The 27,291-nt window shown below is 37.0% G+C and overlaps 1 protein-coding gene and 1 long non-coding RNA gene across 2 annotated transcripts; both read left to right on the forward strand.

The window, feature by feature from the left end:
* Nucleotides 1-1,261: 1,261 nt before the first annotated feature.
* Nucleotides 1,262-2,120, forward strand: LOC147501505 (uncharacterized). The gene is made up of 2 exons (XR_015219825.1): nucleotides 1,262-1,323; nucleotides 1,411-2,120. It is a non-coding gene; the product is annotated as an uncharacterized LOC147501505 (long non-coding RNA).
* Nucleotides 2,121-21,406: 19,286 nt separating this feature from the next.
* On the forward strand, nucleotides 21,407-27,251 carry LOC147501506 (seven transmembrane domain protein). The gene is made up of 7 exons (XM_086606575.1): nucleotides 21,407-21,586; nucleotides 21,669-21,738; nucleotides 21,840-21,899; nucleotides 21,977-22,091; nucleotides 25,368-25,483; nucleotides 26,026-26,150; nucleotides 26,773-27,251. Exons 1-7 carry the CDS (start codon nucleotides 21,510-21,512, stop codon nucleotides 26,897-26,899), a joined length of 690 nt encoding a protein of 229 aa, XP_086462701.1. The 5' UTR covers nucleotides 21,407-21,509; the 3' UTR covers nucleotides 26,900-27,251.
* The last annotated feature ends 40 nt before the right edge of the window (nucleotides 27,252-27,291 follow it).

The raw sequence follows: 27,291 nt of genomic DNA on the forward strand, positions 1-27,291 counted from the left end.
AAAAATTTATTATCGTTGACGTACAAGTTGTTATTTTTTGTTTGTTCCTTTCATTTCATTTACCATTACCCTTTCCTCTGCCTACATATAAGTAGGTGAGTAATGCCATGTTTCGACATTGTCTACTATTGTTAGTCGTCGGTCTTTGCATTCCCAACCAAAATCAACTGTTGGGACCCCGCATATATTGCTCGAGAATATTACTCAAGAAAGAGTATGATGGAAAGGTTAGTTCATACTTCAAATATACTGATTTAACATAATATTCATCAATGGTTCAATCTTGACATAATCTGGCAAATATGTGATGTTGCCTAAAGGCAGGGCTTTGTGCATACCGCTTAAGAATAAATGTGGAGGTATTATTGAATTCATGAAGATGAATTATCTTGACAAAAGGTACGATAAAAAAATTGGTTTTGAGATGATTGTAATTTTTTGACTAAACCACCATCGACTCACAAATATTATATGAAACTAATCAAGATTACTATTCCAATTGACCCCATCTTATCCATTTGAACCTTTCTATAACCTGTAAAGAACTTAGGACATTTCCTTGTCATATTTGGCAGCAATATAGGATCTTTTATGTCAATTGTCATCCGAGAACTTGGTTTAAATTAAAACTCTCTTAACTATCCATCCTCGGATTTTTATATAACTACTCACTTTTGATGGAACTCTTTGTTAAAACTCGAAACATTCTTCTCCGACTTACGGATTGATATACCTCTACACCGTGATAACCTCGGGTTATGTTTGGGCTGTATAATTATTAACTTCTTTTAAGAACACGAACCCTCACTAAGCACCATAACTACTTACCTTGGTTCAAAGACTTTTGATTCATTATTAAGGTGGTTTGCTTTTCGTTAAGATAGTTTAAGTCTTAAGAGTAGTAGCCAGCGACACAATATTTCTTATTGGAGTTGAGTTGGTAGTGAAATTATGTGAGTTGGCTAGCACCTTTATTCTATTGCATTCTTAGCCTTTTGTTTATAAAATTTAGGTCCCATCTCCCCAGGTTGCAAGGTTTTAAAAGAGGCAGTTTGTAATCTCTCATGTTAATGTGTCTGCATTTTACGCTTTCAAAGAACCACTACCTGAGCTATATCTTTAACCCAGATGCTAACAAAAGATGTTGTACACTTATCAAATTCATCAAACTATTTTAAATACTACTAACATCTTTGTTATCGTCCATCCGCATGCATTGCAGATGTGTGGTCGTATTGGGGTGACCACAGTATGTCATCTTTGGTGGGTGCATATCCTTTTGAGGATCCTGAGGAACCCAAAAATTTCAGGAAGACTATACAGGTATTTAGGTGGGCCTTATTGTTGCCAAATGTTATATATGATAGATATTCAATTCGATTGATTTGAAACTTTCTATCTGCCATGCAGAGAATTTTAAGCGTCCAGTATTCCATTCCAGATTATGTCCACATTTCTCCCGAGTGTCAACATATGATCTCAAGGATTTTTGTTGCAAACCACTCAACGGTTAGTCTTCATTGATGAGAATTTAAATCCCAATACTTTTAAAGCCTAGGTGAAGATAACAAACCGCTCAGGAACACGTTGGTTGTTTTTTATTGCACAAGAATTACTAGGGGATACCACTTTTAAGTACAGATCTTCTTGAGATAGGAAGCATATATAATGAGGGCATGAAAACTGTTACCATCTTGAGAGCTTCTATTAGAATTTTTACGTAGGGAGCATGTAGATTCATGGAAGAATTTACAATGTGAGAATTCTCCATTAAGCTCTTTTAGGATGGTCTAATTTAATTCTCCGTGTATGCCCTATCTTCTGAAGATTAACATTGAAAAGTTGGTCTTCCTTGTTAAGAGTTCCCTTCTGCAATCATACACACCCCCAGACGAATTACCTAATGGAAAAATATTTAGGATACATTCTGTTGTTCAAAAGAACATCTGACCTAGATGACATCTCCCCCTTTTGAGTGGCAACTGAATTAAAAGACTCCCGAGTTTTTTTATTGCATGTATTTGTTTAGTGATGTTGAGTGTTGTTTATATATTATTTTTCTCTGTAAAATTTCCAAAGTTGGCATTAATGAGGACTTCGTTATTTACTGGTCCTTGAAATGGAGGTTTCCTAAACTATTGGACATGGATGTCCTAATTCTGTTGTTCTCATTCTTTCAACGTTCGTTTCTTATGCTCAATACGACATGACATTTAGTATTAGAATATAGAAACGGCTGTTGCAAATCAGAATTTTAGTATCTCTTTTTTAAAAATAAATAAGAGAACTATTATAGTCGAGGGAATAAACGCAAGTATAGCAGGGTATGGGGTAGAAGGTTCTCCAAAGTCCATGAAGTATCTGGTGTTGGAATTGGTGCGGTGTTGTGCCGACCGGATCTGTTGGGCATAATGAAGTATCAAGTGGACAGGTACCTCTCCTAAAAATTACTTAGCTAGATCAAGTGGGAAAATCAGTACCTTTGTCTTGAAATGATTAGGTGATTCTAGACTGCAGTAAATGCCTTAGTACACAGATCTAACACAAGCATTTTCATTCTTAATTATATCATGAAGAAGTATTAAAGCATATGGTTTTTTCAATTGCACATTATCCTTCTCTTTTCAACTGCATGGAACGAAGCCGGTTTTATGCCTTAATCATGTCACTTTTAAACTTTAGTTTTAGTGCTTGTGGAATCAGTTATGCCTCTCGAAGTTACGTGGTGTTCAACCAAAATGTGAACATTGTGAATGTACAATAAATTTTCTTAGCTGAAATGGGGGGGTATTTGAAGAGGCGAAGGTGTGCAATAAACACCAAATTAATGTAGCACTTCTCAACAACCAAAAGCTTGGAGAGGAACTCGACTTCTTTTGGCTGGCGATTCCTAGAAACACGATTGGGTAGGTGTTGCGGTGAGAAGGCTCCTTCGATCGAACTTAGAACGTCATAGTGGTGACTACGTGCTACTCTCCACCATGTATGCAGATGGCGTGAAATGTGATGATGCAAGGAAAGTGACGAAGGAAGGGAGAGGAAAAAGACACACGTTGGCCAATCTTTGGTTGGGCGTTATATGCCTAAACTGGTGCGGGCGTTGACAATCCCGGTTCTTGGGCGGTATGCTTACTTTTAGGGTATAGGCTATTCCTCCTTTGACATAGAGTACTTTGGACCTTTTAAACGATTTTATATAACTTAAAATAAGCATGGTAATGTCAAAGTTGTGGATATATATTGAAATTCGGGGAGTCATGTGTTACGAATGGAAGACTTTTAGTTAAACCTCAAACAACAAGCGGCGAGGAATAAATCCAATCGGACAAGTAGTCTTGGAGTCAGGTTTGTGAAGCAATCAACGTAGGGGGGATTACAAATGCTTAACTTCTTACACCTTGATTTTCTTGGCCGGTTATTCTTATTGTACCATTTGATGCTTCCTTAAAAGACATTTTCATTTATTTTCAATGTTGAATTTCTAGGGACAATAATGTATTCATTTGCAAAAAGCTTATACCGATTAATTTACCAATTACAAGGTTATAGGAGAACAATCTGTTAACTTGGGTTTTCTTCCAATTAAATGTGCTTGGACGATCTTTCCTCGATCGGTGTTTTGGTTTTGCTCTGCTTTTGATGAGGCTCCCAGCAAATTGGCCAACTAGAAGCAAGTCAATCAAAGCAACCTTCCCTTCTGAAGAACTCTTTTCTGAGGTACCATCCTCATCTGTTTGTTTTTCTCAAGTTCTTATAGATACTAATTAGGCCCATATACTAATTAGGCCCATATGGTGGGGTTTTTTAAGAGGGGTCTCTTTTTCTGAACTAAGTAGCCTAATTTTTGTGTTAAAAGTTTTTAGGGTTTGAAGTATTACTTATAATAATTTGTTTTGATTGAAATATTTAGAAGTTTTCTAGGATTAGTTTTTTCGTTCAAATATATAATAGAGTAATAGAGACACTCGCACAATAGGAAAAAAAAAAATCAATAGTTTAGTACAGTTTTTTGGTTTGCAAAAATAATTTCTACTTTTGTTTCCATTTAATGCAAAAATTGTTCACTTCTTTTTATATAATTGATTTTAAAACTTTTTACTTTGTTGTTGTTGTTGGTTGAAGGGTTTCTATATATATGGTGATCCTGGCTTAGCAATGGAAAAATTCCATTTTATCATTAACAAAATCAATGAAAATTTTCATAAACTATTGTCTTCCGCATATTTGTTGCTCAATAGAATTTAGAGTTTCTCAAACTAAATATAACTCTTCCCAAAACAGAGCCATTAAGAAGCTAACTTTGTTGTGAATATGCCCAAAAAATTGTCTGCTTAATCGAGAAGACCTCTTTCAGTTCTGAACAGATTCTTAAAGAAGCAGGGCTTCATCAAATTTAAGCATTTCTTGTGGACGATAGTGTAGTACTCCAGGCATTAACAAACCAAACATAACCAGTAAGGAGATTATGTTACAAAAAGTCTTAATAATGAAATACAAAAATCATAATAGAATAATATTATGATTTCTATAAATATATGAGTATATGACACTATGGTTTTTTACTTTCGGACGAGAAGCTTTATGTTTCTTACAATTTGAATAAATGGTGTTAGTTAACTTGCAAAATTCAGGTATACAATATTGAAGAGCAAGATGCTTACCTATATCCTTCTTTAAATGTTAAGTTCATTCTCTCAACAAGAAAATTTAGCAACCATAAACACAATTATGAACAGTACATCAATTTCCCCCCGAGTTGGTTACCAAATAAGAAAGGTGTTAAGCAAATTATGTTTACACTCTTCCTTAAGTTTTGTTTGACATCGCGTGCATAGCACGTGCATCTTGCTAGTATTATTAACCAATATATTACCATAATTATATTATTTAAGACTTTCTTTGCGTATCCCTAAAATCACGTCGTATCTATGTCTTACCTAGTTCCCTGGCTACCACAATCGCTACCCAACGCCGAACATGTACATCCACATGCCTCCCCTCACATAATGCACCACTCCGTGCGTAGTTACCCTAAGCGGGATATCGCATACTAGGTAACCCTCACACGAAAGCCATTATGTGAGTGTTGCCACTATTCGACATAAAATATCACGCGTCTCGTTCTAATTTTGCGAACGAAATAATCAAGCCACTATTCGGCTACGCCAGAAGGGCCATTCAAATTCACTGAAACGCCAGAAGGGCCAATCAAATTACTTACGCCAGAAGGGCCATTCAGATTCACTGAAACGCCAGAAGGGCCAATCATACCGCATACGCCCATTACAAGGGCCAAATCACATGAGTTATGGTAGCTAGGTTCTAGGATTTTCGTTACGTAATTTATTCAGGTGTCATACATTTATATCTCATAATAATTCTTATTCTTTCTCATGCCAGTATACTTAATTGTACTGAAGCTCAACGTTTTTCGTTATAATAAAATCCACATTATTACGTGCCAATACTATTCATTGCACGATATCCAAGTATCTTTATATCAAATCTCAAAACTTATTATTTCGCGTGCCAATCATATATTGCACTACACCATATGGAATATCTCAAGCCTTCATAAATACTACAATTCATTTAAGTAGCAACTCATAATAGTAATCAATCATGTAATGTATTCGTTCAATATAGTTATGTGAACTCAATTCACCATCAAAGGCACGCATTATTTCCATTTGTGCACAATATAAATAGTATATAAATAATCAAAATATATGTCCATTCTACCAATGACAAAATGAAACGACTTTAAAAAGAAAGAACAACTCAGGTCCAAATATCACGGGCATGTCAAATACATTATTGCACTAAGCCACAAACCCGTGGGAAAATATCCACAAATACTATACTACCTTATAGTAGCATCTCACATATATAATAAAGGAGTGTTTATATCAATTTCTCAAAGATATTGCATAATAGATATCCTAACATATAATATCATTTAACAGAACAACAATTTCAACATACCACATAACGTCACAATAGCTCCAAATGTACTGCATAACATTTTTATAGCGGTTTAGGAATATTATGTCTCCTAACATTTCAATCTCATCACGTGTCAAAAATACTCAACATCAAAGTCAAATATTTCTTAGATAATGACTAACCAATTATGCAGGCTTTCGCAATATTCTATCATTTGGACTTGTCCATACAATTTACAATATAAAACGTAGCACAATTCAACAGTCAAAAGTCTACAATCAAAGCCCAAAACCAAAACCCAAAAGTCTAAACATTTAAAGACCCAATTGGACCCATTTTTAAGTCATATGGACCGGCCCAAACAAAAATAGAACTGGCCCAAACAAAAGAAATGAAACTGGCCCAAAACTAAATAATAGAATCTGGCCCAACAACTAACTCATGTTTAGGCCCAAAACAATAGGAATGAATCCGGCCCAACAACTAATATAGAAATCGTCCCAAAACAAAAATAGATTTTTTGGCCCAAAGCCCAACCGACCAACAGGTCGTCTTCTCCAGCTTCTTCCTCCACCGCACCAGCTCGCGCGCCGGCCACCACCATCTCTCCTCTCCATCCCATTTCAACCCAGCGGTTGGACTCCTGAAGAAAACCCCTAAAACTTTAATACATACAACAATCGAGTTTGTTAACTTCCGAAAACACTCCCTAACCAATCTTAACCGCCATTAACAACCATTACCAACCCTTCAAAGCTCCGAACAACACCCAATCTCCAGCACGCCATCACCCCACTACCACCAAACCTAAATTAACCAACACATAACACGACTAACAGCTTCAAACTAATATACCACCACCACCACAACAGTATCACAGTATCACACTCGCGTCCCCATTAACAACTTCTCGAAGCTTCGACAGTTCAAATTTCAATTTCAGAGTTTTCAACATAGTTTAACAATTCAAAAGAGTTTAACAATACAACAGGACGCCAAATAAAAACAGGATAATGAGCAGTAACAATAGGTAGAAACCTTAGACAGAGAAATATGTCTGTATACACCGATACACGGAAAACTATAGATTCAGTGAAATAGCAAAAATAACTACTTACCTTAATCAAAAGCTCCATGAATCCTTATCGTTCGAATCGTCGCGCTCCAACACTCTAGCAAGTGAGCTTTTATCTCTGCCTCCATTTTTATTTTTATCTCAAAAACCCTATTCTCTGGAAAAATATGTATATATACCTGGGTTTGAAACCTAAGCCCAGCACAGACTCGGGCCCAAAAATCAGACCCATGTATCCCAAATCCAATCTAACAAATTTTAAATAAATAAATATGTATTTTAAATACGGGCGTTACAGTGTATAGGGTTGTATTGGGTTGAAGTTGTTCATCTTAGATCTTTGAAGAGTAGATGTATGATGGAGAAAAACCAAACATTTTCTTAATTTTTCCTTTGTTCTTTGTATGTTTTTGGTGTATGAAGATGTAGATAACTAGTTATTAAGGTTTTGAGGATTAAAACATGAATACTAGAGTTGTTTTAGGTGTAAAACATGTAGATCTTGATATGTAAAGGTAGCTTGGTTAGCAAGTTATACTCATTTGATTGATTCAAATGAGTATAAACAACTTTGGTAGGTTGAATGAATGAATAAAAAGTTGTTTTGAATAACTATTTTGATAAAGAACAAGATTAAACACTTTGAATGGAAGGAAAACAACTTGATTCAACAAAGTTTGAAACTTTTAAACAATGAAAATGGAAAACAATAATAATAAAACTAAATAAAAACAATTAACTAATTATTATCTCCTTATTTTGTGGGCATCTTTACACTTATATATGTGTAGAGATGTACAAGTTTGCCCTCTTCATATCTTATCCATCAAACAACCTAATATAGAACATTATTGTGAATTCTTTGAGTGGATAGGATCAAGCCTTTTGGGCCCAAGCCCATGTTTTTGGAAATTTTAGCCTTTGGTCTTTTGAGGCTTTGGTGTTTAGCCATTGTCTTGCAAAGGGTTGAGTCTTTGGTCCTTAAAGCATTGGAGTGTTTCTTGAGCTTTTGAGTTTTTGAACCCTTGAGTTGATTTTGATCGTTGACTTTTTGGCATTATTTATCAATTGTCCCATAAAGTCCCTTTTAGGCTCCTTTTGGCTTTAGAACACATCTTTTGAGGTATTTGGTCAAGAATAGGCTTATATCCTGAAAAAACAATAAGAACATGAGTTTTATACACTATTGATCATATAATTTGACTAAATTGAAGTATTATAAAAGGATAAAAACGCATATTTGGGGACTGATCAGGGTGCATGCCCTTTATTAGACTACACTTTAGGGCGCACGCCCTCAACTTATTTCTGATTGTTCTCAATTTTTACAGGTCAAACACAATCAACTTTCAGGATCCGAAATAGTGCTGGTACAATTTTCCAGTGGTTTCGAGGATGTTGTAATATGTGCTTGAAGGTGCTAGTAAGTGTAACTTGGAGGCAATACATGTTCCATCTTTCTAAACTCTCCCCGCATTCCCTGCAAGAGGAATATAGAGGAGTATTTGGGTGTTGTTTTCTCCTAAATTTTATGATTATAGTTTTTGTATATTAATTAATTAACATAGAATCTATCTTTAAAACCAATATGGCCTATTAATATGTGGACCAACAATCATGTGATTATTATGTAAATCCTTCACCATATTCATGTTGTGGTAGTTCTTATCATTGGGCTTCTCATTGCCCATCATATCAAAAGTTTGAGCCTATTATAGGAAATAATTATAGTTATGGGCCTCAATTTTCAAACTTTCATAATAACACATATAATCAAAAGTTTTCTAGTCATCCAAATTATTTATGGAGTTCCACTACAAACAATCAATCGCCATACCAACCAAAACCACTGACACACAATACACCTACTCAATGCGTGGCAAACACATACAACCAACCCTCCACTTTGCCACTTTCATTAGACAAATTTTCCTAACAAATGGTTGACTCAACAAAAACATTTAGGGAACAAATGGCTAAAAATGAAATAATACTTCAAAACTTAGCACAAACGAACCATTTTGATGCTCTCCCCATCTAATACAGAGTTTTCAACCTTGCGAGAGATCGACCACCAAATAGAACAACCTATCACCGTAACCAAACCATTTGACCTAGTTGAGACCTACCATGAATTTTACAAATCATTACTTTCCCATGACCCTCCCATTAACAATTCGGTTGACTCCACACCCCACCTGGATGAGGAAATTCTTGGAGACGATTCTTTAGCACTTGTTTTGGATGCCCACTCAAATTTGAACGATGCCTCTATGGAACTTCCCATTGATCCATCTGACGAGGAATATAATGATGACACATTAGAAGATATTTATAAATATGTGATGAAGAATTTTTTTTTAACTACTGTCATTCTCTTAATGTGGAGCCGCCTATTTAGCATGTCCAAGCCTTTGTGTTTACTAATTGTAGTTGGATGGAAAATCCCTTGACATATTTGAATGATGCCAATGAGGAAACTTATTCTATTTTAGAGGAAGAGGGTGAGAAAATAGAGATAAACAATTCTAAACTAAGGCATGAACAAATTAATGTGTAAGAAAATGATGATATAGAATCTTTGAAGCGTTGTGAATATCAATTTAGTTTGGCAGCTGAAAACGTAACAGTGGAAGACACATATGACTTTCTTAAGAATGAAGCCAAGGACCACGCCTTGTGGATTTAGCCAAGCTAGATGTAGAATTCTTAAGAGCGTGTGATTATCCACCACTAATCGACCACCATCCACCTGAGTTACAACCTCCTGCAATCCAACCATCTACCACCACCACTGCTCCACTCCATCGTCCATTTCAAAGGAACTTCAAATTTGCACTTGAGCCTTTTGCCTCAGAGATCCTCTATAATTTTTTCAACCCTCCCGGTGAAGAGTTTTTGTCTAGCACACAAACCCATGAGTCTACCATTCCTGTAATTGAGAGCCAAGCTTTAAATGCGTGTTGTGAGAAACCTAGTTTGTCCTATTTTTCATCATTTGGGCCTAATGAAGGACATAGATAACCACACTTCATTCCTTTCTTACCTAAAGTATCACTAGTTCCTCTTTTGGGACATTCAAACTCTCTAAAATGGGGATGGTTATATGAACTCCACCTTATAGCGACTCCAAAGTTACTCCACTCATAAAAATGAACTTACAAAATGAACTGAGGACTAATTTTTTGTGGATGTGTACATCTCATGATGGAGAACACCCCCATAAAGCTCAATTGAATATGTCTAACCTTGTCAAAAATTGTATCGAAATTAAAAAAATCTGGACCGTTGGATAATTTCATAACTTTCTAAATGATTTTTGATGAGGTTGTACATCTTCAAATGAGCTAATTTTTTGTGAGGATGATCTCTATTGTGTGGAAAACATCTCCACCAAAAATCAGCTTCTAGTTCATTGAGTTAAGTGGTGGAGTTCATTTGGAGTTCGTTTTAGTGGAGTTCATATAACCATCCCTCTCTAAAATAGCTACAACATTATGGTTTGTATATGTTCTTTGATGGGTTGCATAAGTTTTTATTCATTCTTCTATATGATTACTTCAAATAATTATACCATATCATTCTATTTGGGGGAGCATGTAGTATCATATTTTTATGGCTAGACCCCCAAACAAAATGTTTTTATGTTTGGGTGTGCTGCTAGGATAAGTGACACGTCCTCATAAGCTACACGTGTATGTGCTGGTTCTAGGTATTATGTTGTTTGAAATGGTATAGAAAGAGTGTTTTTTTTTTCACACAAGTAAGGAAATTTTATTAAAAAAAAATGTTAGAGACAAAACATGATACACTTTCACTCATTTCAATCTATAGAAAGTCCTGAAAGGGTTCTATTATAGTTACATAATCTGGTCTACTAGTACTCCAAATCGAAGTTCCCTGCAATAGTGTGGATCCCTTTCTAACCACTGCCTCCACACTGAAATTGCATTCTCTCCAAGTATGGGTTAGTTTCTAGTGTTGTGGAAGTGTAATCGCTCGCTTCCATCTTGCTCTAAACACCCATGGTACAACATCGCTATTGAAGGCTTTAACAGCAGCTTTTGAGTCGACCTCAATCCAAATACTATTCCAATTCATTTCCACAGCTTTCTCAACTGCCAATACTATGGCAATGCTAACTACCTCAAAATTGTTAACATGGCCTAGTCCTACTGTAAGAACGCAAACTACTGCTAAGTCTTTGTTTCTACAAACTATCCCAGCCCCCCTATATTTGGAATTCCTTGGGCGAAACCATCCATGTTGCACTTTATAACTTTTCCCTGAGGAGCCACCCAATGTACCTCTTGTATTGTTTGAGCTAGAGCACTTTTCACTTGTACATCGAGCCTTTTTAGAATTTGAAACTCTGTCATGTCATTTCACTTCCTTCCATGCGAGAGCGAACCCAAGACTTTCACTCCCCTTAGAATCTGTCATGAAAAAGGATGTGATGATGGTAATGATTTGAGTATTGTAGTGGGTAAATGCCTGATACTAAATGATAAGAATGATAAAAGTGGCAGGTGATGATGTCACAAGATGAGCTGCAAGTTCGGTAGTGGTAGGTGGGAGAGGTTGATCGATCAACATCCATTATAGAAGTTTGAGTGGAAGGGGAAATTAACCACCGGAGAAGAGAGCTATGCGAGTTATCGAATTTTCAAGAAATCTACCACAGACGGCGCCAAATGTAAATGTCTATTATTATCCTAAAGGATTAACAAGACATTACACCAAGTGTTTATGACTTAGCTATAATCTAGAAAGTGAAGTGTTTTGGGTGGTAACGGTTGATCTTCATGAGTTAGAAGATGCCTACGTATCCAGCACCTTAGGGTAAGATTAGAATCAAGCTAACATTGTTTTGGGGTTGGCTTTTATAGGCGTTAGGAGTGTGAAGTTGGTAGGACACGTGTGGTGGTATGGACATGTGTGCAACTAGGACGAGTGAAACACCCTTATAAGCTACACGTGTGAGGTGGTTCCAGGTATTATGCTGTTTGAACTGGTATAGAAAGAGTTTGGTTAAAGATGTGATGATGGTAATGATTTGAGTATTGCAGTAGGTAAATGCTTGATCCTAATGATAGCAATGATGAAAGTGGTAGGTGATGATGTCACAAGATGAGCTGCAAGTTCGGTAGTGGTGGGTGGGAAAGGTTGATCGACATCCATTGTAGAAAGGGAAATTGACCACCGGAGAAGAGAGTTGTGTGAGTTATCGGATTTTTAAGAAATCTACCATAGATGGCGCCAAATGTAAATGTGTATTTTTATCTTAAGGGATTAACAAGACATTACACCAAGTGTTTAGGACTTAGGTGTAATCTAGAAAGGGGAGTGTTTTAGGTAGTAATGGCTGATCTTCATGAGTAAGTAGATACCTACATATCTAACACCTTGGGGTGAGACTGGAGTCAAGCTAATATAGTATTGGGGTTTGCTTTTATAGGCGTTGAGAGTGTGTAGTTAGAAGGACATGTATGGTGGTATGGACATGTGTACTGCTAAAATGAGTGACACGTAATCATAAGCTATACGTGTGTGGTGGTTGCAGGTACAATGTTGTTTGAACTGGTATAGAAAGAGTGTGGTTAAGGATGTGACGATGGTAGTGATTTGAGTATTGCAGTGGTTAAAAGTCTGATGCTAATGATAACAATGATGAAAGTGGAAGTTGATGATGTCACGATATGAGTTGCAAATTGGATAGTGGTGGGTGGGAGGGGTTGATCAACATTTATTGTAAAATCTTGAGTGGAAGGGGAAATTGGCCACCGGAGAAGAGAGTTGTGTGAATTATCGGATTTTCAAGAAATCTACCACAGACGGCGCCAAATAGAAATGTCTATTTTTAGCCTAAGGTATTAACAAGACATTACACCAAGTGTTTATGACTTAGCTGTAATCTAGAAAGGGGAGTGTTTTGGGTGGTAATGGCTGATCTTCATGAGTAAGAAGATACTTACGTATCCTGCACCTTGGGGTGAGACTGTAATCAAGCTAACATAGGTTTGAGGTTGGCTTTTATAGGTGTTGGGAGTGTGTAGTTGGTAGGACACGTGTGGTGGTATGAACATGATGTACTGCTAGGATAAGTGACACGTCCTCATAAGCTACACGTCTGTGGTCGTTCCAGGTATTATGTTGTATGAAATATTATAGAAAAAGTGCGGTTAAGGATGTGATGATGGTAATGATTTGAGTATTGCAGTGGGTAAAGGCCTGATGCTAATGATAGCAATGATAAAAGTGGCAGGTGATGATGTCACGAGATGAACTGCAAGTTCGGTAGTGGTGGGTGGGAGAGGTTGATCGATCAACATCTATTGTAGAAGCTTGAGTGGAAAGGAAAATTGACCATCGGAGAAGATAGTTGTGTGAGTTATCGGATTTTCAAAAAAACTACCTCAGACGGCGCCAAATGTAAATGTCTATTATTATCTTTAGGAATTAACAAGACATTACACCAAGTGTTTAGGACTTAGCTATAATCTAGAAAGGGGAGTGTTTTGGGTGGTAATGACTGATCCTTATGAGTTAGAAGATGCCTACGTATCTAACACTTTATGGTAAGATTGGAATCAAGCTAACATAGTGTTTGGGTTAGCTTCTATAGGCGTTGGGAGTGTGTAGTTGGTAGGACACGCTTGATGGTATGGACATGTGTACTGATAGGATGAGTGACACATCCACATAAGCTACACGTGTGTGGTGGTTCTAGGTATTATACTTTTTGAACAGGTATAGAAAGAGTGTGGTTAAGAATATGATGATGGTAATGATTTGAATATTAATTGCAGTGGGTAAAGGCCTAATGCTAATGATAACAATGATGAAAATGGCAGGTGATGATGTCACGAGATGAGCTGCAAGTATACCTAAGGGATTAACAGGACATTATACAAAGTGTTTATGACTTAGCTATAATCTAGAAAAGGGAGTGTTTTGGGTGGTAATGGTTGATATTCATGAGTAAAAATGATGCTTACGTATCTAACACATTGGGGTGAGACTGGAATCAAACTAATATAGGTTTCAGGGTTGGCTTTTATAGGCGTTGGGAGTTTGTAATTGGTAGGACATGTGTGGTGGTATGGACATGTGTACTGCTAGAGTGAGTGACAAGTCCTCATATGTTACACATTTGTGGTAGTTCCATGTATTATGTTGTTTGAACTGGTATAGAAAAAGTGTGGTTAAGGATGTGATGATGATAATGATTTGAGTATTGCAGGGGTACAAGCCTGATACTAATGATAGCAATGATAAAAGTGGTAGGTGATTATGTCATGAGATGAGCTGCAAGTTCGGTAATTATGGGTGGGAGAGGTTGATCGATCAACATCTATTGTAGAAGCTTGAGTGGAAGGGGAAATTGATCACCGGAGAAGAGAGCTGTGTGAGTTATTGGATTTTCAAGAAATCTAACATATTTGGTGCCAAATGTAAATGTCTATTATTATCCTAAGGGATTAACAAGACATTACACCAAGTGTTTATGACTTAGCTGTAATCTAGAAAGGGGAGTGTTTTGGGTGGTAATAGTTGATCTTCATGAGTTAGAAGATGCCTGCATATCCAACACCTTGGGGTGAGATTGGAATCAAGCTAATATAGTTTTGGGGTTGGCTTTTATAAGCATTGGGAGTGTGTAGGTTGTAGGACACGTGTGGTGGTATGGACATGTGTACTGCTAGAATGAGTGACACGTCCTCATAAGCTACACATATCTGGCAGTTCCAGCTATTATATTGTTTAAACTTCATATAGAAAGAGTGCGGTTAAGGATGTGATGATGGTAATTATTTGAGTATTGCAGTGGGTCAAGGCCTATTGTTAATGATAACAATGATGAAAGTGGCAGGTGATGATGTCATGAGAGGAGCCGCTAGTTTGGTAGTGGTAGGTGGGAGAAGTTGATCGATCAACATCCATTGTAGAAGCCTGAGTGGAAGGGAAAATTGACCACGTGAGAAGAGAGTTGTGTGAGTTATAAGATTTTTAAGAAATCTACCACAGACGACGCCAAATGTAAATGTCTGCTATTATCCTAAGGGATTAACAAGACATTACACCAAGTGTTTATGAATTAGTTGTAATCTAGAAAGGGGAGTGTTTTGGGTGTTAATGGCTGATCTTCATGAGTTAGAAGATGCCTACATATCCAACACCTTAGAGTGAGATTGGAATCAAGCTAACATAGTGTTGGGGTTGGCTTCTATAGGCGTTGGGAGTGTGTAGTTGGTAGGAAATGTTTGGTGGTATTGACATGTATACTGATAGGACGAGTGACACGTCCTCATAAGCTACACATATCTGGCAGTTCTAGCTATTATGTTGTTTACACTGGTATAGAAAGAGTGCGGTTAAGGATGTGATGATGGCAATTATTTGAGTATTGTAGTGGGTCAAGGCCTATTATTAATCATAGTAATGATAAAAGTGGCAGGTGATGATGTCACAAGATGAGCTGCAAGTTCGGTAGTGGTAGGTGGGAGAGGTTGATCGATCAACATCCATTATAGAAGCTTGAGTGGAAGGGGAAATTAACCACCGGAGAAGAGAGCTGTGCGAGTTATCGAATTTTCAAGAAATCTACCACAGACGGCGCCAAATGTAAATGTCTATTATTATCCTAAGGGATTAACAAGACATTACACCAAGTGTTTATGACTTAGCTATAATCTAGAAAGTGAAGTGTTTTGGGTGGTAACGGTTGATCTTCATGAGTTAGAAGATGCCTACGTATCCAGCACCTTAGGGTAAGATTAGAATCAAGCTAACATTGTTTTGGGGTTGGCTTTTATAGGTGTTAGGAGTGTGAAGTTGGTAGGACACGTGTGGTGGTATGGACATGTATGCAACTAGGACGAGTGAAACACCCTTATAAGCTACAAGTGTGAGGTGGTTCCAGGTATTATGCTGTTTGAACTGGTATAGAAAGAGTTTGGTTAAAGATGTGATGATGGTAATGATTTGAGTATTGCAGTGGGTAAATGCCTGATCCTAATGATAGCAATGATGAAAGTGGTAGGTGATGATGTCACAAGATGAGATGCAAGTTCGGTAGTGGTGGGTGGGAAAGGTTGATAACATCCATTGTAGAAAGGGAAATTGACCACCGGAGAAAAGAGTTGTGTGAGTTATCGGATTTTTAAGAAATCTACCATAGATGGCGCCAAATGTAAATGTGTATTTTTATCTTAAGGGATTAACAAGACATTACACCAAGTGTTTAGGACTTAGGTGTAATCTAGAAAGGGGAGTGTTTTAGGTGGTAATGGCTGATCTTCATGAGTAAGTAGATACCTACATATCCAACACCTTGGGGTGAGACTGGAGTCAAGCTAATATAGTATTGGGGTTTTGCTTTTTATAGAGGCGTTGAGAGTGTGTAGTTAGAAGGACATGTATGGTGGTATGGACATGTGTAATGCTTTGCTAAAATGAGTGACACGTAATCATAAACTATAATGTGTGGTGGTTCTTGCAGTACAATGTTGTTTTGAACCGGTATAGAAAGAGTGTGGTTAAGGATGTGGACGATGGTAGTGATTTGAGTATTGCAGTGGTTAAAAGTCTGATGCTAATGATAACAATGATGAAAGTGGAAGTTGATGATGTCACGATATGAGTTGCAAATTGGATAGTGGTGGGTGGGAGGGGTTGATAAACATTTATTGTAAAATCTTGAGTGGAAGGGGAAATTGGCCACCAGAGAAGAGAGTTGTGTGAGTTATCGGATTTTCAAGAAATCTACCACAGACGGCGTCAAATAGAAATGTCTATTTTTAGCCTAAGGTATTAACAAGACATTACACCAAGTGTTTATGACTTAGCTGTAATCTAGAAAGGGGAGTGTTTTGGGTGGTAATGGCTGATCTTCATGAGTAAGAAGATATACTTACGATCCCCGCACCTTGGGTGAGAGGCGTAATCAAGCTAACATAGGTTTGGGGTTGGCTTTTATAGGTGTTGGGAGTGTGTAGTTGGTAGGACACGTGTGGTGGTATGAACATGAGTACTGCTAGGATAAGTGACACGTCCTCATAAGCTACACGTCTGTGGTCGTTCCAGGTATTATGTTGTATGAAATATTATAGAAAAAGTGCGGTTAAGGACGTGATGATGGTAATGATTTGAGTATTGTAGTGGGTAAAGGCTTGATGGTAATGATAACAATGATAAAAGTGGCAGGTGATGATGTCACGAGATGAACTGCAAGTTCGGTAGTGGTGGGTGGGAGAGGTTGATCGATCAACATCTATTGTAGAAGCTTGAGTGGAAAGGAAAATTGACCATCGGAGAAGATAGTTGTGTGAGTTATCGGATTTTCAAAAAAACTACCTCAGACGGCGCCAAATGTAAATGTCTATTATTATCTTTAGGAATTAACAAGACATTACACCAAGTGTTTAGGACTTAGCTATAATCTAGAAAGGGGAGTGTTTTGGGTGGTAATGACTGATCTTTATGAGTTAGAAGATGCCTACTTATCTAACACTTTATGGTAAGATTGGAATCAAGCTAACATAGTGTTTGGGTTAGCTTCTATAGGCGTTGGGAGTGTGTAGTTGGTAGGACACGCTTGATGGTATGGACATGTGTACTGATAGGATGAGTGACACATCCACATAAGCTACACGTGTGTGGTGGTTCTAGGTATTATACTTTTTGAACATGTATAGAAAGAGTGTGGTTAAGAATATGATGATGGTAATGATTTGAGTATTAATTGCAGTGGGTAAAGGCCTAATGCTAATGATAACAATGATGAAAGTGGCAGGTGATGATGTCACAAGATGAGCTGCAAGTATACCTAAGGGATTAACATGACATTATACCAGGTGTTTATATATGACTTAGCTATAATCTAGAAAAGGGAGTGTTTTGGGTGGTAATGGTTGATATTCATGAGTAAGAAGATGCTTACGTATCTAACACATTGGGGTGAGACTAGAATCAAACTAATATAGGTTTCGGTTGGCTTTTATAGGCGTTGGGAGTTTATAATTGGTAGGACTTGTGTGGTGGTATAGACATGTGTACTGCTAGAGTGAGTGACAAGTCCTCATATGCTACACATTTGTGGTAGTTCCATGTATTATGTTGTTTGAACTGGTATAGAAAAAGTGTGGTTAAGGATGTGATGATGATAATGATTTGAGTATTGTAGTGGGTACAAGCCTGATACTAATGATACTAATGATAGCAATGATAAAAGTGGTAGGTGATTATGTCATGAGATGAGCTGCAAGTTCGGTAATTATGGGTGGGAGAGGTTGATCGATCAACATCTATTGTAGAAGCTTGAGTGGAAGGGGAAATTGATCACTGGAGAAGAGAGCTGTGTGAGTTATTGGATTTTCAAGAAATCTAACATAGATGGTGCCAAATGTAAATGCCTATTATTATCCTAAGGGATTAACAAGACATTACACCAAGTGTTTATGACTTAGCTGTAATCTAGAAAGGGGAGTGTTTTGGGTGGTAATAGCTGATCTTCATGAGTTAGAAGATGCCTGCATATCCAACACCTTAGGGTGAGATTGGAATCAAGCTAATATAGTTTTGGGGTTGGCTTTTATAAGCATTGGGAGTGTGTAGGTTGTAGGACACGTGTGGTGGTATGGACATGTGTACTGCTAGAATGAGTGACACGTCCTCATAAGCTACACATATCTGGCAGTTTCATATTATGTTGTTTAAACTGGTATAGAAATAGTGCGGTTAAGGATGTGATGATGGTAATTATTTGAGTATTGCAGTGGGTCAAGGCCTATTGTTAATGATAACAATGATGAAAGTGGCAGGCGATGATGTCATGAGAGGAGCCGCTAGTTTGGTAGTGGTAGCTGGGAGAAGTTGATCGATCAACATCCATTGTAGAAGCTTGAGTGGAAGGGAAAATTGACCACCGGAGAAGAGAGTTGTGAGTTATAAGATTTTTAAGAAATCTACCACAGACGACGCCAAATGTAAATGTCTGCTATTATCCTAAGGGATTAACAAGACATTACACCAAGTGTTTATGAATTAGTTGTAATCTAGAAAGGGGAGTGTTTTGGGTGTTAATGGCTGATCTTCATGAGTTAGAAGATGCCTACGTATCCAACACCTTAGAGTGAGATTGGAATCAAGCTAACATAGTGTTGGGGTTGGCTTCTATAGGCGTTTGGAGTGTGTAGTTGGTAGGAAATGTTTGGTGGTATTGACATGTATACTGATAGGATGAGTGACACGTCCTCATAAGCTACACATATCCGCGCAAATTAGCTATTATGTTGTTTAGGCCGTATATAAAAAAGTCGCGGTTAAGGATGTGATGATGGCAATTATTTGAGTATTGTAGTGGGTCAAGGCCTATTGTTAATCATAGTAATGATGATATCATGAGAGGAGTCGCTAGTTTGGTAGTGGTAGGTGGGAGAAGTTGATCGATCAACATCCATTGTAGAAGCTTGAGTGGAAGGGAAAATTGACCACTGGAGAAGAGAGTTGTGTGATTTATAAGATTTTCAAGAAATCTACCACAGACGACGCCAAATGTAAATGTCTGCTATTATCCTAAGGGATTAACAAGACATTACACCAAGTATTTATGAATTAGTTGTAATCTAGAAAGGGGAGTGTTTTGGGTGGTAATGACTGATCTTCATGAGTTAGAAGATGCCTACGTATCCAACACCTTAGAGTGAGATTGGAATCAAGCTAACATAGTGTTGGGGTTGGCTTCTATAGGCGTTTGGAGTGTATAGTTGGTAGGACATGTTTGGTGGTATTGACATGTATACTGATAGGATGAGTGACACGTCCTCATAAGCTACACGTGTGTGGTGGTTCTAGGTATTATACTTTTTGAACAGGTATAGAAAGAGTGGTTAAGGATGTGACGATGTTAATGATTTGAGTATTACAGTGGGTAAATGCCTAATGCTAATGATAGCAATGATGAAAGTGGCAGGTGATGATGTCACGAGATGAGCTGCAAGTTTGGTAGTGGTAGGTGGGAGAGATTGATCGATCAACATCCATTGTAGAAGCTTGAGTGGAAAGGGAAATTGACCACCAGAGAATAAAGTTGTGTGAGTTATCGGATTTTCAATAAATCTACTACTGACGACGCTAAATGTAAACGTCTGTTGTTATCCTAAAGGATTAACAAGACATTATATCAAGTGTTTACGAATTAGCTGTAATCTAGAATGAGGAGTATTTTGGGTGGTAATGGCTGATCTTCATGAGTTAGAAGATGTGTACATATCCAACACTTTGGGGTGAGATTGGAATCAAGCTAACATAGTTTTGGGGTTGGGTTTTATAGGTGTTGGGAGTGTATAATTGGTAGTACATGTATGGTGGTATGGACATGTGTACTGATAAGGATGAGTGACACGTTCTCATAAGCTACACATGTGTGGTGGTTCTAGATATTATGTTTTCTGAACTGGTATAGAAAGAGTGTAATTAAGGATGTGATGATGGTAATGATTTGAGTATTGCAGTGGGTAAAGACCTAATGTTAATAATAGCAATGATGAAAGTGGCAGGTGATGATATCATGAGATGAAATCGAGTGACGAGTCATTGATGCTTGAATTGTTTTTGACGAGTGGGCGGAGCGAACATTCTAAGCCGAGGGAGGTATGTGGACAAAAAGTCATTTGGATAGTTTCTGTCTGTCTGTCCTCATTCCTTATCTTTCTCTTTGTCCCTCTCCACGCTCTCTCAATCTCTCCCTCTCTCCTCTCCACTCCTCTCAGCTCAATGCCCCCCACTGCATAGCAGTATACTAATATGTGTGGAGTCGAGTTGACAACCCCCCACCCCCCCCAAATCTCTACACTATATGATAGCCGGATCTTTAGGAGGAAAATTTCTCAACCGAACTGTGTATTTGTAATATCTCTATTTTATGATTTTAGAACCACCTCCCTTAATTATTCTAATTAGCTCCCTTCTTTTTAAACAATTTACCAAAAACTCTATCACTTTATTGAAATTAGAATTAGCTTCATATTATTTAAAATAATTTAGAAAATCTCATTCACGTCACTCAAATTATATTCAATCCCTCTTAATGATTTTATATTATTTTTTAGATTATAATTAGAATTAAAAAAATCATACTATCAGAGAGATGTTAGAGCAACAGGTTTAAAGATTTGAAAAAACACCGATGCCTAGCACGGTTCACATACTCGTGGGACAAATACAAACACATACAAAGATCATGGATTTTGCAAAGCACGATCCAAACAAAAGAATGGGGTGCCCGACTCTGAGCTATGAGTTAAAATAATAATAAAAAAGACCATAAATATCCTTATCAACAAAATTCGATAAAGGACTTTTGCAAAATGACATGGGCCTCTTCCGATCTCTCTAGCTATAGTCCTGTTGGGCTAAAACTTAAAAACTTAAAAAAAAACTACTTGTCTCCACTGAAGAAGAAGAAAAAGAAAACAGAAAAACGAGGATGACGGTGTTCCACTTCTTCAACTGTGCACTCCTCACTTTCGGTCCTCACGCAATCTACTACTCCGCCACTCCACTGTAATAAGTCGCCCCTCCATTTTTTTTTTTTTTTCCAAACTATTTACAGATTTAACCCTCCTCAATTTTTTATTTTTCGCAGATCGGAATATGATACACTTGGTACTTGTATTAAAACCGCTGTCGTTTATCTCATTACTGCTTTAATTAAGGTTACTTACTTTTATTTATTTATGCATTCATACTTATTTTATACATTCTCGAACTAAGGTTGTTAGATTAAAAAAAAACAAGTCTTTTTTTGATTTGGTAGCTTGTGTGCCTGGCAACATTTCTCAAAGTTACCGAGACCGACAGTTTTGATCCATATCAGGTATGTTGTACCTGTGTTTTATGTTTATTAAAATATAAAGGTACAGTAGTATATAACATGTGATTTATGTTTTTCAGGAGTTGTTGAAAGCACTAATTGGATTCATAGATTTTGCTGGCCTTTACTATGCCTTGACTCAATTGACACATAGGAACATCTCCCAGACTCATAAGTTTCAAGCTGTTGGCCTTGGTAAGCACTCTTGTTCTAAGGTTCACACTACCCTTATAAATTCAAATTCTTAACAGTAGGAAGATGAGATACCCAACCCCAAATGGTGTATTTGTAATTACAAGTAATACTATTTAAATCACAAAACTTATCGTAAAAAATCCTTTGATTTCTTTTTAGCCAAATTGTCCACGTAATCCCATGAGCAATGGTTTTACTCAAACATCCGCGTAGGAGATAAACCCACCGATGGCTTCTTATGGAACATACTTCTTAACCCAAGAGAAGTATCGAGCGGAATATGGAGATTGGAGAGAAAGTATTCCCACACTTTCTTCGCCATTCTGCAATCCAAAAAGAGATGTTGGATACTCTCTTCTTCTTAAGCACACATCACACACCGGTTCACCATAATTTGGCCCCTCTTTCTCAGATTGTTTGTTGTTAAAGTTTTTCCCCAAAGAAGAGCCCACACTTTTCTCGATTATGTTCTTTTAGTAATCTAGAATTTATAAGACAGAAGACATAACAGCTTGCTTGCTTCTTTTCCATATTATGAAACTTATATTTCCTTTGTGTTATTTTACTTTTTGCGTAGGTTCACTTTTGTAGCTTGATCTATATACTTTTCCCTTCCTTTACTTTCTAATCGTTAATTTAGGGATCTCTCTATATGCTTTCCCTTTATTGTTTCAGTAGTTTGTCTATTTGATAGATAGAGCAAATCCTGTTTCGTATAGAAAGAGCATAAAGATATGTGATCACAAATAAGTTTCATGCTTGAAAGAAACTTTTGGCATGTAGCAGTTTATTTGACTAAAAATATCAATTTATAGCAAGATGTGACCTGGTGGAGCAGTCTTTCAGAAAAAGTTTCAAATGTTGAACTTTTGATTTTTCAAATTGCATGTTTTTTTAAAAGTCTGTTTGTTGTGATGATGTTAATTATTCTCTAGGGTCACCTTGATAGGTTCCTAATTGTAAGATTCAACAAAGTAGAGTTTCATTTGGTCTTTTTTTGCTGATTTTGTTCTACACATGCACACAAATCCAATCCCTCCCCCTCCCCAAAAAAAAAAAAATAAGTAAAAAAATAAAAGAAAAAGGAAAAACAACAACAACAAATTCATCATTGCATTCCGCTTCGGACACACGTCGGACGCGGAATGCAAATAAAAGAAATGGATGTGTCCCGTCCAACGGACAAGACCGGTCAACACAAACCAAGACACGGTCAACTAAACCGGACACGGGTCAACATGGTTAGGACGTCGGATTTTGACTCAAAAATATAAAATAAACCAAAATGATGCTAAAAAACTCAATTTTTCTGGTTTTTATTTTGGTAAGACTTATAACATGTTTTTAAGTTTTGATTAGGAAATATTAAACTTAATCTTGTGGCTATTTATCTTGAATAATTTTGAATTTATGAATATTGATGATCTATGCTATCAATATTGGATATATCGGCCGATTAATCGCGTATCGCTCGTAAACCGATTAGTTTTTACCGATTTTTTAACTTTTTCTTACCGAACCGATTTAATCACCGAATTGACCGATTAATCGGCCGAGATGACTGATTTCTCGCTAAACCGAGAAAAAAAATTATTGAAAATATTGGTTCCCCATCCAAAAAAATATGTAAAATTAACGAATTAGAGCATCTCTAGGTGGTAGTATAACTTGTTTTTTTCTTCATATTTAAAGGAAAAGTTCAGAATATCTCGGAATTTCATCTCTAGGTGGTAACAAATCTGGTCGCATTACCTGTTTGTTCGTATTCTTGTTCGTAAATTTGGCAATTTGGATGCAGATGCGGAGCGACATTGGTAATGTCCCGCGCCATTGCAAATGTCGCCCTACTTTTTTTTTTTTTTGACCCGGACCAAACGCGCCCGATATTGTCGTCCACTCCACTCTAATGTCGCGCGTGAGTTTTTTTTTTTTTTTTTTTGGAATGGTTTCGCACCACTCCTAATCTCGCATGGGTTGTTTTGGAATTGTACTTGGGCGACACTCCAACTGTCGCGCGATGGTAATAAAGTCGCGTGGGTTGACTTTTGCTTATCGAATTTGCGACTACCTAGAATTGGTCAAAATTTGCGACCAGCTTCTTTAAACTTTTTCTTCAAATATGAAGAGCATGCTACCACCACCTAGAGATGCTCTTAGATTCTTAAACCGTATTAATAATAATAGAACCCAATCAATACACAAAAGTAAGAGTTTACTTATTTTTCCCTCCTTAATGAAAGTTAAATATACAAATTATTGTATTATCTCTCAAATAAATATTATCACTTTTCAATCCCCTTATTCCTTTAAATATTTAAAGTAATTTTTGTGTGTTGACATATCTGTAGTACTCTAAAATTGAGCTAGTTAAATGTGATTATGAGAATTTGATATTTTTTGTTATATCTCGGATCACTGTTTAGAAATATTTGGTATGATTGTATTATTTGCTTTGTTTGGTTCGATGTATTTACATGCAATTGCACCTATTTCCATGTAACCACCCACAAAACAGTGTTTGGTAGCAAAATGCAATAGGCGGTTGATGTAACAAGTTGCAATTATATGCACTATATAAGTAGTTTCCATGACATCCACTTGCAGCCAAAAAAGTTGTGTAAATAGATGCAAACACAAGAGAGGTGGTTTCTCTTATATAAGATGTGAAAAAAAGTAGTGGGATTATATAACCAACTTTATAAGATGTGAAAAAAAGTAGTGGGATAATGTAACCAACTTTACATCCTTTTGCCTTGGGTTTACCAAGCACAAGTAAGTTGGATGCAATGCATTCAGATGCAATACAATCACATGCCATTTGCCTATTTGTCATTTGCAATTCGGTGCACCGAACCAAACAGAGCATATTATATATTTTGAAAACGACAAATATATACATCCGATATAACCGATTAAATCACCGATTAACCGATTAATCGCATATCGCTCCTCGACCGATTAGTTACGAAAACCGATTTTAACTGCTTAGTTGATGATACATTTAATTTAGTTTTTAATGTTCTATTTATATAAAATAAAATTATAAATATTAATTAATTTATGCGTAGTTTGCCGCGTCCGCGTCCTGTTTTTTTGAGATATAACCAAGTCGCCGTGTCTGTGTCCGTGTCCGTGTCCGTGCAACATAGCTCCTCCCCCTCCAAAAAAAAAAGTAGTAAACAAATAAAAGTAAAATGAAAACAACAACACAACAACAACAGCAGAATCATCATTGCATTCCTTTTTAATTGTATCTCACATGTTCTCTGCTACCAGGATGGGCTTTTGCTGATTCTGTTCTACACAGACTTGCTCCACTGTGGGTAGGTGCCAGGGGTTTGGAGTTTACATGGGAATACGTTCTGCAAGGGGTAGAAGCGAATGCAAATCTGGTATGCGATTTCCTCTTATCAAGTGTTCCATTTGGCGATATTTTGTTTGACCAGCTATTCATCAGCAAGTTTGGATAAAAAATTATACTCGAGACACTGGAGGCTTAATGTGCTTATAAGGAATGATAGTAATAATGAACTTAATTTCCATAAGAGGAGTAGATGTGGATTTTTTCAGTGGAGTATGGAGCGAGCAAATTCTATGCTGATACAGGATGTTTTGGTTTGCAAGAAATGGCAAAGAGAAAAGTACACCATTTTCTTACACTCTAAACCAGGAAACCATGTTCCATCTTATCCAATCTAGATCTGTATTTCCTTTTCACTTATTCCAGAAAAAATAAAGAGTTGTTAACAGAAATAATGAATCCAGGAATTTGGTATTGTTCTTAACATATGTGGTAGCCTGACAATCCTAATTGTTTGTCTTTCCTCTTTTTGGTCTTTAGTCTTCAACCTACATTTCTGTAAGCTTTCATGAATATCTTTTGTTGTGCTGGTTCGATTATTCATTATTTTTCGTACTGGTCTACTGGACACAGGTATTTACTGTATCTCTTGCTAGTTTGGGGTCTTTGATGTGGCTTCGGAAGAACAAACCAAAGGCTCTAATCCCTTTTATTTATGCATGTGCTGGGGTACTTGCGACCATGCCTTCAATAACAAGGTTTATCTCTGAACTGCAATATATCCGTTCGCTAGTTAGATGGACTGTTGATAGCAGAGAAAAGATAATCCATCATTCACAATTTCTGTTTTAGTTGTTTTCATATCCTGGTAAAAGGGTTCTCCGCTTTCTTATTCTTCCATAAAACCCAGCTTAACGCACAGAATTTTGATTGATAAACATAGCAGCTGTAACCTCTGCACACTCTTAGTAGCAGGAAACAAAATGCTGTGGAATTTGCACTATCTGCTGAAATTTTGAGTAACCAACATCTAAAATTTTCACAGAACGAAATACCGGTATTTCAACCATTCCTTATGTAGTATTAAGGGTACTGGAGTTTCTCCCTGAAATGAAATTTGTTTTGTTCTATGATTGGTAGTGTAGTTGAAAAAAGTTTATTCTGGAGCCGTCTTTTGGTTTAATATTTGACCTATCAAGATAAGACGACCTTTCACGTAATGTATTAGCATGGACATAGATCTTCTAATATCAGATACTGCTTTCCAGGTAGACTGATGTATCCATTTGGTAGTAAATGTATATTCACTGTAGCACAAACCTTCTATCACTGTCATATGCTTTTTCTTTTGTTATGCTACAAATTTAGTGATTCCTGCAGCTATCTAAGGCGAATTTTGGATTGGGACTTCCCTAAGGTGGTGGGATTTGAATTGTTGGCGTCAGTGGTAATGGCTTTTCTCTGTGCCCAGCTATTTTTCGCATGTCAGAGACGATCATCCATCTGACCAATGTATACGGGTCAGTGAATTGGCAGCTCAGCAAATCAAGGTTTCTTGTAACTTTTGCCTTCAATCGCTGTGAAATCACAGTTCAGTTAAATTTTGTCTCAACTTCCATTACAAGCTGCACGGGGCTTACGTAGAATGAGTTTTCAGCAAAAAGTTAGATGTTGGTAGATTTTATTAAGAATGACTTGAGGATTTTGTACTTCATCTGTATTTTCCAACATCTTAGCAAACAATTTTGCATGTTTTGCACTGCTACATGTATGTGAATTAGCTGCATTGTTTGAACTCCAGTCTACCACTATTCATTGTAATATTCAGCTAAATTGATCATATTTATTGGTTCATGCTATCCTTCTGACCTTCTGCATGCATGAATTGGTGAACAAGTG

This window comes from Coptis chinensis, chromosome 4, assembly GCF_015680905.1.
Source record: "Coptis chinensis isolate HL-2020 chromosome 4, ASM1568090v1, whole genome shotgun sequence".
NCBI lineage: Eukaryota > Viridiplantae > Streptophyta > Magnoliopsida > Ranunculales > Ranunculaceae > Coptis > Coptis chinensis.

Excerpts from the sequence above, each read along its gene's own strand:
- LOC147501506 (XM_086606575.1), top strand. The coding sequence starts at position 21,510 with ATGACGGTGTTCCACTTCTTCAACTGTGCACTCCTCACTTTCGGTCCT. Across the intron at positions 21,900-21,976 it reads ACAGTTTTGATCCATATCAG|GAGTTGTTGAAAGCACTAAT; the intron begins GTATGTTGTACC and ends TATGTTTTTCAG. Across the intron at positions 22,092-25,367 it reads GTTTCAAGCTGTTGGCCTTG|GATGGGCTTTTGCTGATTCT; the intron begins GTAAGCACTCTT and ends CTCTGCTACCAG.